Genomic DNA, 12,648 nt, shown 5'->3' with positions numbered 1-12,648 from the left:
GTGGAAAAAAATATGAATAAGAAAACCATATTCAGAAATAAAACTAAAATTAAGAGCACATTATAGAGCTCATTGCCTTTGAGAAGCTCAGCAAAGAGAAAAGAAGAAAAGAAGGATGGAAGGAAGGAAGGAGAAAGAGAGAAAGAAAGAAAGAAAGAAAAAAGGTAGTTTTTTTTAAATTTCTGATAAGCATTAGTTTCAGTACTATGAAGTCCAGATTGGGAGGGAAAAAAAATGTCTGAGTAGAGAGTCAGAAATGAGAAATATATTAATACAATTTCCTTAGAAAACAAAGGAATAACTTCAGTTCTCATTCCTGATTTTACTCTTACATGAACTTGGTGAAGTAAAGTTCATGTACTTCTTACCTACTTAATAAAGAAACTGAACAAAATTGCTGTCATTATAGTAAACCTTTACCTTCACTCAATAACACTAGTAATGACAGTACCACCCACAACTTTCTAGAAGAAATAAATAGGTCTGCATTCAGCCCAAATATATTAAGACAATAAGTACACTTTACTGGAAAATACCAATACATTATTAATTTCAGTTAAAAATCAAGCAGGTAGAAACAGAAAAAAAAAAAAAAAAAAGGAAGGAAGGAAGAAATAAAGAAGAAATCAAGCAGGCATGGAGGGACACATAAGGGTCTTGGATACTTTGTCAAATCCTGAAAATCAAGAGTGCAGGTATCAAGAAACAGGAGAAGGCACCAAAACCATATAAATGTTATTATAAATTGTTCAGAAAAAAACTAAAGCAGCTATTTTTCTATTAAATATATTATGCTGGTTTATAGTTACTAAAGCACCTGATGGGCTCAAATTAAAATATAAAAGACTTACCTAAGATGCCAAAATAGAAACTGCCCTATCCTCCGATTACCAAGTGCTCTTTCTAATAGGAATCTAGAGAGGGCACAATCAAGAAAAGGCTCATATTTTAAAACTTGCACCAGTTGTAACAGATACTGAGAAAGTTCTTCATCACTGAAAGAAACAAAAGACACAGTGAGTAACCAAACAACCTGTGCCAGAAAAAGATCCCTCCCTATCAAACTATCAAATGTAAACTTGTTGAAACACAATGGTTCTTTTGGGCCAGGCTTGTTACAACATGCTTGCCTTCACTGTACCACTGTTACAACATCACAAAAAAAGCTGAAGATTTCAGATGGGGAAAGGGGAGTGAAGAGGGTCAAAGAACAGATACTAAAGATATTTTAATCACATGAATTAGATTGTGATATGGTCTGGCTTTTGTCCCTACCCAAATCTCACCTTGAATTATAATCCCTGTAATTCTCACGTGTCAAAGGAGCATGCTGGTGGGAGGTGATTGAATCATTGTGGCCCTCCATGCTATTCTCATGACAGTGAGTTCTCATGAGATCTGATGGCTTCACAAGTGGTGGTTTCCCCTGTTCTTTCTCTTTTCCTGCCACCTTGTGAAGATGCTACTTGCTTCCCCTTCGCTTTCTACCATAATTTTAAGTTTTGTGAGGCCTCCCTAGTCATGGGGAACTGTGAATCAATTAAACCTCTTTCCTTTATAAATTACCCAGTCTCAGGTGTTTCTTTATAATGGTGTGAAAATGGACTATTACAGATTGTTAAAATTCATGACTGTATTTCCAGTCAGCTAAGAGTTACCAAAAATACTAGGTACTTTAATACTGATTTCTGATCATGCCAAAAAGTTTGTGCTTAGTCAAACAATTATTTTTAAAATAAAAATTCCATCAGTACTTTCACAATTTATTTTCCTTTGCTGTCATTAGGGTTAAGTAAGTCCTCCCAGATAACCAAAGTACAATTAAAATCTTAACTTCAAAGAGTGTGAAGGATGAGAAAGTGAATACATTTATAAGTGGGAATTGATCATTGAAATAATATAATAGATAACATTGTAATTAACTGAGATGAATTAATTAAGGTTAGTGGTTCCCTACTTTGTGTCAATCTCCAAACCATTCACCTGTAAACACATTCCCATCAGAGGCAATTCCACCAGTATAAGGTATGAAGCCCAAGTGCCCCAAGTGCTCCACTTACTCTCCATAGTGTTGGGTAATAAATGGTTAAGAAATTAGTTAGTCTAAGGCAGATATCTGGGACTGAAACCCAGGGCACTATATACCAAAACCAAAAACTCATAACCAGAAAATTTCACAATAGAAAAACCACCAGAATTAGCTACGTGGAATACATGGATCACAGATATCTCCTCAGAGGGATCAATACATTTAAGAAAAACACTTGGGGCCGGGCGCGGTGGCTCAAGCCTGTAATCCCATCACTTTGGGAGGCCAAGATGGGTGGATCACGAGGTCAGGAGATCGAGACCATCCTGGCTAACACGGTGAAACCCCGTCTCTACTAAAAAAATACAAAAAACTAGCCGGTCGAGATGGCGGGCGCCTGTAGTCCCAGCTACTCGGGAGGCTGAGGCAGGAGAATGGGGTAAACCCGGGAGGCGGAGCTTGCAGTGAGCTGAGATCCGGCCACTGCACTCCAGCCTGGGCCATAGAGCAAGACTCCGTCTCAAAAAAAAAAAAAAAACAACACTTGGCTCAGCCCAAGGAGAACCAGGTGGCCCCTCCACAAGAGGTCTCCAATGCAAACTTAAAGAGATGGTGAAGTAACTGGGAATTCATTTTTTACAACCACCTATAACACAATCTTGATTAGGTTTAGTGTAAAATTCATGCCCATTATATAACCTATAAATAGTGTAAAAACTAGAAAGTATAGGAATAGAAAGAATTTCCTCTTCTCTCACACTTCTAATTTCACTCCCCAGAAATAAGCACTATTGGTGAGTCTGTGTAATTTCTTTTGGCTATTACACAGCTTAAAACATACAAAATTTTAAAAAGAAAAAAGGATTACAGTATCTATACTATTTTGTGGGCTTTTATTTTTCAAAAACGATAAAGTACATAAGCCTCATTTTTGAAGTTAGAAAGAAAATGGATAAACTTCATTGTCTGAGACAGTCATTTCTTCAGTGAATCTGATTCTCACAAATGCACCAACCAAGGGAGACTACAAACATGTTCACTGAAGCATTATTTATAATAGGGAAATGCGGAGAAAACTTAAATGTTCCTTAATAGGGAATAAATTAAATAAGATATATCCCTATGACAGAATATTACACAGTAGTGAAAGGAATAAACAACATTTAAACATAATGGGAGAGACTAACCTTAAAAACCTAATGCTGAATTTTTATTTTTATTTATTTATGTATTTGCATTTTATTTTTTGAGACAGGGTCTCACTCTGTCACCCAGGCTAGAGTGTAGTGGCACCATCTCAGCTCCTGCAACCTCCGCCTCCAGGGCTCAAGTGATCCTCCCACCTCAGCCTCCCAAGTAGCTGGGACCACAGGTGCGCACCTCCACGCCCAGTTTAATGTCTCTGTATTTTTGGTAAAGATGGGGCTTAACCATGTTGCCCATGCTGGTCTCAAACTGCTGGGCTCATCCATCTGCCTACGTTTGTCTCCCATAGTGATGGGATTACAGGTGTGAGCCACCACACCTGGCTGAATGTTTTTTTTTTTTTTGGAGACGGAGTCTTGCTCTGTTGACCAGGCTGGAGTGCAGTGGCACGATCTCAGCCCACTGCAACCTCTGTCTCCTGGGTTCAAGTGATTCTTCTGCCTCAGCCTCCTGAGTAGCTAGGGTTACAGGCGCTGGCCACCATGCTGGCTAATTTTTTTGTATTTTTAGTAGAGATGGGGTTTTACCATGTTGGCCAGGCTGGTCTCAAACTCCTGACCTCAAGTGATCTGCCCGCCTCGGCCTCCCAAAGTGCAGGGATTACAGGCATAAGCCACCACACCCAGCCGTCTGGATGAATTTTTAAAAAGCAAGATATAAACTAATGCATATGGCAAGACACATTTGTGCAATAACAATTCCATGTCTATATTTTCATAGATATATATGAAACAGAAAAATGTGATATAGAAGCATACACACCAAATTCATGATAATGTCTGCCTCTGGGAAGGAAGAGAAGTAATCAAGACTGGTTAAGGAAACTATGAGGACTTCAACTTTAACTGTAATGTATTTGCTATATATATATATATTTAAACCCATGACAAAAATTAGCATTTCTTAATTCTGGAGGGTGGATGGACTGTGTGAAGAAAAGGGGTAACACAGCAGGCTTGGCTGCTATCCTCTAACAAGTCTGCTTATAGGATTGGCCCATGGCTAGCATCTGGGAATTAAGATTTCAGAAGCATTCCCACCATCCTCCTAATTGATAAGAGTAGCTCACTGCACCTAAACTATTTGTGCAAACAATGGTTTATGTTGTATATCCACTTTACTGCTGGGAGTATAGAAATCTGGTACATGCTAGGCAGAGGGTGCTTATGTAATAGCTGCCAGTAAAAACCCTGGCCACCAGGTCTCTAACAAGCTTCCCTTGCAGACTTGTATTATCACAACTCCTGATAGAATTAGAAGTGTTCGAGGTAACTTCACTGGAAAAGAACTCTTACAAGCTTATGCATGCCTAGTTTCCTCATGAATTCACTCCATGAACCTTTTTCCCTCCTTAAATTTTGCTCTGTATCCTTTTGCTGCAATAAATTATATCTGTAAGTGACTATGTGCTGAGTTCTGAGTCCTCCTAGTGACTCATCAAACCTGAGGGTGATCTTGAGGACTTTCTGACCCAGTAAGCTTTTGCTTTTTTTTCTAGTATAAACATTGAGTGGGGGACACGGCAGGAGGACATGAGCAAATGCTTTGAACTGTGAATAATTCTGAGCCCTTTTCTTTCTTATGAGACATCAAGGAGACACTCTCGTCCCAAACCCACCCAAGTTATTCCTTTCCCCAAAGAAAACCACCTGCAGAAGATACCTCATCTGTCGCAGGCAGCCTACAGCATATTCTCGAACGTACTGGTCTGGATAGTTGAAATCCAGAAGCTCTAGGGCCTCCCGGGGGGGCAGTTTAGGCCAAATCTGAAGCAGCGCCTGAAGCTGTTTAAAAAATGAAACTGGTTCAGAAATAATGGGGGACAAAAGTAGTCTAATTTTCCTTGACACACAGGAGCACCGACATATGTCAAAACAAGGCAAAGCACACTTTTAACTACTGATGCCTCAAAAATCCATTCCTGTTAATACAGACTAATAAAGATTATCTTTGTCGTTGAAACATTCTATAGATAAGTTTGAAAAGCTATGAAGTACTTACCCCCAAATAAATTTTATGGGTGAGAGAGAAAAAAATGTTGAATTTGTAGCCTTCCTAAAGCTCAACCCCATCTGATAAAATCTTATTCCTTAGTATTTAATTTATTTCATTGTATTTTCCTGGGTATCACATAAACACCATTGACATCAATGTCATGGAAGGTATATGATGTGTATGCAAGATCAGTGCTATAAAACTATCGCAAATAGATGGCAGTGATTAGAGGATTTTCTTTCAATTGATTGCTCAAAGTCATATTGGGAGAGGAGGCCTGCAAGCTTGTTGACTATCTTGTGGATGTTAAGTGTGATTCTCAGACCAATTAAGCTTTGAGAATTCAGTAAAACAGTTTATATTTTATTACTTAATTCTACAAGTTATTCAACCTATCATTAACTATGCCAAGCCCTCCCCAAAAAGTCAACAATATCTAAATGAGAATCTACCAGCTAAGTTAAAAGGAATTTTCTCATATCAAGCAAAAGTAAATAAAAGTTAACTAAAGGTAATTTTTTTAAAATTAGCTTAATTTTTTCAGTTGTTTTACATTTTAAAAATATTTTTGGGAAAACAATACTTTTGAATGATTTTTTAAAATTTAATTTCTCTATTATTAGTGTATATTTATATAAATTGTTAACTTATTTTTTGAGACAGAGTTTCACTCTTGATGCCCAGGCTGGAGTACAATAGTGCAATCATGGTTCACTACAACCTCCCCCTTCCGGATTCAAGCAATTCTCCTGCCTCAGCCTCCCAAGCAGCTGGAATTACAGGCAACCGCTGCCATGCCCGGCTAAATTTTTTTTTTTTTTTTTTGAGATGGGGTTTCACCATGTTGGCCAGGCTCTTCTCGGACTCCTGACCTCAGGTGATCCACCCACCTTAGCCTCGCAAAGTCTGGGATTACAGGCGTGAGCCACTGCACTCAGCATAAATTGTTAATTTATATATGTAATTTGATACATTACAATTCACCTATGTGAATAAATTACATAGTTACTTAGCAAATACAGTGAAATGCCTACTAATGTTTAAATTTTAACTTTTTTTTTTTTTTTAAGAGACAGGGTCTCATTCTGTTATCCAGCCTGGAGTGCAGTGGCACCATCATAGCTCACTGCAGCCTTGAACTCCTGGGTAAAAGCGATCCTCCCAACTTAGCCTCCTGAGTAGCCAGGACTACAGGCATACACCACCATGCCTAGCTAATTTCATTTCATTTATTTATTTTTGTAGAGATAGGGTCTTGCTATGTTGCTGGTCTCAAATTCCTAGCCTCAAGTGATCTTCCCGCCTCTGCTTCCCAAAGTGCTGGGATTACAGGCTTGAGTCACCATATCCAGCCTAAATTTTAACTTTAAACTCAAGTTTTTCTTAGCTATTCTTAACCCTATATTGAATAAAGCTTGCTCTTTTTTTTATGTATAAAGCACAGATACACATACAGTACATGAACAGATGTATCATGTATCTATAGAATCAAAATCTCATGGGTTATTGGGGGGAAAAAAGTCTATAAAAGCTCCTAAGGGTATAGTGATGAAAACAGGTTCAGAAATACTGGTGTAAAGACATAGTACCAACCTCATCCCCACTTTTTCTCACTAACAGAGCCCCCCTCCTTGCTTTGCCCAAGGCCCTAATGGACCAGCAGTCTTCTTTATGGGCAGAAGAGTTGGGAAGAGACCATTTCCTAAAGTTTTGAAATAGTAGTAATAAAAAAACTCCTCATCTCTCCAGTTAATACTTGGAAAACACTGCCCATAAATAACACTGAAAAGGAGAGATAAGATTATGTAATACTAGAGGTTCAGCAATGTTGTGGTTAAAAACAACTTTACCATTGGAAAGTAATGACGTTGGTAAGATTATTTATAATTATTAAAAATTAAATCATGTAAGTGCAAAATTAAATTGCCAAAAACTCACCAAACCTCTCTATAAGACAGCTTTTAAGAGTACAGCAAGAAATTCTTTCCATTGTGATTCTAATGAAATAATAATATGATGTATTTCTTAGACATGCACTCAGCACTAGACACTATCCAAAAGAAACAGGCAAATGTGTCAAGTAAAAAAATGCTTAGATCTTCTTTTCCATTACTGAAGGTTCATGGAAAACGAATCCTGAATTTAGATAATATATGAGTGGCTAGAAGACAATAACTATTCTACAGCAATTAAAATAAAATAGTTCCTTTTCAGTCTAATTTGGTCTAAGGTGGAAACAAGTTTAATCGAGGTACATACAATAATGTAACTATATAACACGTTTCCAAAGATCGATTGATTGATTGATTGATTTGAGACAGGTCTCCCTCTGTCACCCAGGCTAGAATGCAATGGCACAATCTCGGCTCACTGCAACCTCAGCCTCCTAGGCTCAAATGATCCTCCAGCCCCAGCCTCCCAAGTAGCTGAAACAGACGTGCACCACCACGTCCGGCTAATTTTTGTATTTGTTGTAGAGACAAAGTTTCGCTGTGTTGCCCAGGCTGGTCTCAAATTGCTGAGCTGGTCTCAACCTCCTGATCTGCCCACCTCAGCCTCCCAAAGTGGTGGGATTACAGACATGAGCCACAGACCCCAGCCATTTTATTTTTTTGAGACAAGGTCTCACTCTGTTGCCCAGGGTAGAGTGCAATGGCATTTGGCTCACTGCAGCCTCAACCTCCCAGATTCAAACAATCCTCCCATTTCAGCCTCTCAAGCAGCTAGGACTACAGGCACATGCCACCATGTCCAGCTAATTTTTGTATTTTTTGTAGAGACAGGGTTTCGCCATGTTGCCCAGGCTGGTCTGAAACTCCTGGGCTCAAGTGATCCACCTGCCTTGGCCTCCCAAAGTGCTGGGACTAGAGGTGTGTGTTACCATGCCTGGCTCCAAAGATCTTTAGACACTAAAAGTGAACACAAAAGAAATCCTTTCTACACTTAATTTGAGAAGCGAAACAATAAATTCAAAGATTTTTAAAATGCATATAATTAAGATAAATCTGTATTTCTTCACTAAATTTTTAGTCACTATAGATTTACTAAGACTACATACTGGAGAGATTCATTGAACTTAAATAAGTAACATGAAAAAATTTGGTTATTTTAGTAGAGCAAATTTATTTGTTCTGATCAAAAAAACCATTTCAAGGGCTTTCTATTGAGCACTGGTGGGTTGTTTGAACTGAATAAATGCCAGTGCTTTTTGGCAGGGTCTTGAAAACTAAATCAAGGAACTACAATTTGGTGGTTTTTTGAAGCAAAATGGTCTTTTTTCTATTCTGCCAAAAGGCATACATTCAGCAATACTGGACAACTGAAATGAATGTTGAAATTGACCTGAATGATATATTATCTAAAACATTATTTATTCTCTGTAATAGATGTAATTTTCAAACAATGGACATTCATTCTAGAACAGGCATTGCGAAGAGTCTAAAAGATTTAAAACTCTTGAGTTCACTGATGAAGCTGGTAGAAGGTACCCAGGTCTCAGCAAGTGGTACTTTTGATAGATAATTGTCCCAAGATCAATGTTTCAACTGTATTTGGTGAAAGGTATGGCAATCCTACCCAAAATCTGAGATTTTTAAATCCTGGCAATATTCTGGTCCACTACTTAGAGTATAAGAGTTTAAAGTCTCAAAATTTCTCCTGCTTAAATTATCCTATCTATGAAAATACACCTATGAGAAAAGGATACTTCATGTGAATCCAACCAAGTACCATACACCCAGAAAAAGTTACAGAAACGATCTTTTGTTACCTGAGCAACATCCTCAAGTTTATTCCACTTGATTGACAGCAGTAATTTTGGCAACGATTGTGGGAAAATCTCTCGGCAGTCTTGTCGCAAAGTCCAAATAAGATCCATTTCATTTTCACACAGTTGAGACAAGGGATCCCTGTCCAAGATTTCTTTCAATACAGGAAGAAACTTTTTTCCACCTCGACTCTATGAAAGTAAAATGCTCATTATAGAATTTAATTGTGCAAACGCCACTGGCAAACGTTCAGTAAATTTATATACGTTTATATATAATAAATGAACTTAAGTACGTGAGATACAAAAATATAATTCCATAAAAAAAAAGGCAGATCCTTTAATAATTTCTAAGCTAAGGATGATGAGATTCTCAAAATAGTTTCTAAAAATCTAAAAATGTAAACTGTGTAAACACTGGGTGGCAGTATTGCTTTTTAGATAAAACTCCAAGTCAGGCCAGGCAAGGTGGCTCACGCCTGCAATCCCAACAGTTTGGGAGGCCAATGCGGGTAGACTGCCTGAGCTCAGGAGTTTGAGACTAGCCTGGGCAACATGGTGAAAACCCGCCTCTACAAAAAAACACAAAATACAAAAAAAAAAAAAAAAAATTAGCCGAGCGTAGTGGTGCATGCCTGTAGTCCCAGGTACTCAGGAGGCTGAGGTAGGAGAATCACTTGAGCCTGGGAGGCAGAGGCTGCAGTGAGCTGAGATTGTACCACTGCATTCCAGTTTGGGTGACAGAGCAAGATCCTGTCTCAAAAACAATAAAAACAAACAAACACCCGCAACCAAGTCATTTACTCTTTGAACTGAGTTTCTTCAATTTTCAAATTCCATAAACAAAAACCATAGGAGGTTAAAAACAAAAGTAAAGTCTTCTTGGCTTGTGCCTTGACTCAAAAACCTAAAATCTCCTCAGATTACGAATCAAATATTGGCTAAAACTAAACATGGGAAAAATACAGTTCTCTCATTTTCCTTTCCAATTCCTACAACAAAATATACTAAAAAAAAGAATATAGCCTATGTTGTTTTGGATCCAGACTCTCTGAAATCCACTAACATTAAAAGAAAGAGGTGTGTGGAACCATGCTTACATCAAAATTATACCACTTTAATCAAAACATATTTTCCCTAAAAATCTCTTTCCAAAATTATCTGAGAAGATCCTGTAAGGATTTATACTCTAATATTATTTTATACCTGACATTATTTTAACTGGGATTTCAAATGAACACGAAAATAAATAGAATTATCATATTACTAGTTTCAAAAGTAATCCAATTCAAAACAGCATACAGCTAGAATGGAAATACTAAGTATAATTTTATTAAGTAAGAGAAGTGACTTTTGGATATTGTCCTTCAAGGAGACATTACTGAGAAGAAAACAGACCAAAGACAGATCATAACCAAAGTTGCTTAACTTTGTTAAGTTGAAAGTTTAAGCTTTCCTAAGTTAAAAGTTTACTTTAAGAGTTAAATATTTTGTTATGATACAAAGAAAGATTAAGTTAATACTTGTATTCTCTTCAGTTTGTCCAGCTGTTAGTGGAGATTTAAACATTTACTTACTTTCTTGTCATCACAATGGCAATAAAGACATGCATGAAAATGCGTGAGAAACTGAAGACTCTATGAGTCTTTCTAGCACATTTCTCCCAATGTGACCAAAGCGTAGGGTACAATGGCTGGAAATTGTAACTAAGAAGTGGAAAAAGGATCGTTTGCCACTATCTTGTAGACTGGGTAGAGAGAAACCAAGCTGATGAACAAGTACCAATTGGCCAATAAACAGTTCTGATATTCTGTCTACAGCCTTCCTAACGTAACTGTAATAGTTTTATATTTAAAACCTTTCCCTGGCTCTGCCATTATCTATAGAATAAAATTCAAGATAGTCTCAAAGGATATAAGGACCTCAAAAACATGGCCTCATACTTTTCCAGTTGCTCTAAATCTCACAAATTATACTCTAATATTAACAATTCCACTCGGTTTGCTGTATCCTCTACTGCATACTGCAACGATACTTATTAGCATTTTTTTTAAATGTTGTTCATTCTACTTTTCATGCTCTCAAACGATAAACTCACCTCAAAATGGAAATGATATCTTCGTCCCATGTATATCCCTAGTACAGAGCAGACAATATATAAACTGAATATAAAACATGAAAACAAGGCCGGGCGCGGTGGCTCACACCTGTAATCCCAGCACTTTGGGGGGCCGAGGCGGGTGAATCACCTGAGGTCAGGAGCTCTAGACCAGCCTGGCCAACATAGTAAGACCTCGTCTCTACTAAAAATACAAAAATTAGCCAGGCATGGTGGCAGGCGCCTATAATCCCAGCTACTTGGGAGGCCGAGGCAGGAGAATCACTTGAACCCGGGAGGCAGAGGTTGCAGTGAGCCATGATCGCGCCATTGCACTCCAGCCTGGGGGACAAGAGCAAGACTTTGTCTCAAAAAAAAAAAAAAAAAAATTAAAAAAATAAAAAAAAAAAAACAAATTTCTCATTAACATATTTACATTAAAATTGTGAATCAAGCTATATCCTATTATAACAGATAATAGGCTTAAATAACTAAACAAAACAGACTAGGAGATAATTCACAAATTCTCTATAATAGAGATCTTTGGGAAGCATTCAAAAGTTACATCTAGAATAAAGGTCCCTGAAAAACACAAATAAGCTAATCGTTAGGAGATCAGTTTTCTGATTAGCATATCAGAAAGGGTACATAACTGGGCTTCATTAAAAAATGATGTTAAGTAGACAGAAAAGGGCAGGCAGGCAGAGAGACAGGCAGGCAGGCACACATACACATGTATGTTCTAGGTGTTTTGCCTAAATCTCTTATTTATTCTAGTAATTGAGGATGATCAATATATGACTTCTTTCCAGTATCTAAAAATATTAGCTACCTGGGAATAATTGACATAAAAGTTAGTAAGATAGGAAAATTACCAGACCCTGGAAAACTAAGTCAAAGGAAGTATGCTACATGCCCTCATGGTCATTGAAATGAAATGGAGAGTGAAATATGCTCCACTGCATTTTCTTTAAGAACGAATTAACATGCTGTGTCAAACTCAAGAAATCTCTTGCTTAGTGTCCACCACTGACAAAGACACAAAGAAATATTATCTTCTCAAACATCAACTTTACAGGTTAGGGTTACGAGTCAAACACCCTTGTTTCCCTTAGGATTTCATTATAGATTCATCTTTCATTATGTTAGAAAAGGGTTTTGCTTGTTTGTATTTTGAGACAGGGTCTCAGTGGGTCTCTCTCTGTCACCCAGGCTGCAGTGCAGTGGCACAATCTGGCTCATCAACCTCCTGGACTTAAGCGATCCTCCCACCTCAGCCTTTTGAGTAGCTGGGACTACAGACGAGCATCACCACACTTTCCATATTTTTATATTTTTTGTAGAGATGGGGTTTCTCCATGCTGCCCAGGTTGGTCTCAAACTCCTAAGCTCAAGCAATCCACCTGCCTCGGCCTTCCAAAGTGTTGAAGGCATGAGCCACTGTGTCTGGCCATAAAAAGTTTTACAAATTTTTTAAAACTTTATTCCCATAAGATAATAATTTTTCCAAATGTTCTGTACTCCCTTTCAAGTATCAACATTGAAAAAATATAA

At 37.7% G+C, this 12,648-nt stretch overlaps 1 protein-coding gene across 1 annotated transcript in view; it reads right to left on the bottom strand.

The window, feature by feature from the left end:
* PIK3CB (phosphatidylinositol-4,5-bisphosphate 3-kinase catalytic subunit beta) overlaps positions 1–12,648 on the bottom strand; it is a 188,295-nt gene that overhangs the window by 36,228 nt on the left and 139,419 nt on the right. The window contains exons 13-15 of the mRNA XM_025377335.1: positions 9,000–9,188; positions 4,898–5,019; positions 852–995 (exon numbers count right to left, since the gene is read on the bottom strand). Of these exons, the coding sequence (XP_025233120.1) occupies positions 852–995; positions 4,898–5,019; positions 9,000–9,188 (455 nt within the window). The remainder of the gene's footprint in view (positions 1–851; positions 996–4,897; positions 5,020–8,999; positions 9,189–12,648) is intronic.

Source organism: Theropithecus gelada, chromosome 2 (genome assembly GCF_003255815.1).
Source record: "Theropithecus gelada isolate Dixy chromosome 2, Tgel_1.0, whole genome shotgun sequence".
Taxonomy (NCBI): Eukaryota; Metazoa; Chordata; class Mammalia; order Primates; family Cercopithecidae; genus Theropithecus; species Theropithecus gelada.
The sequence above is the reverse complement of the archived record's forward strand: the minus strand, read 5'-3'. Positions and strand labels throughout refer to the sequence as shown.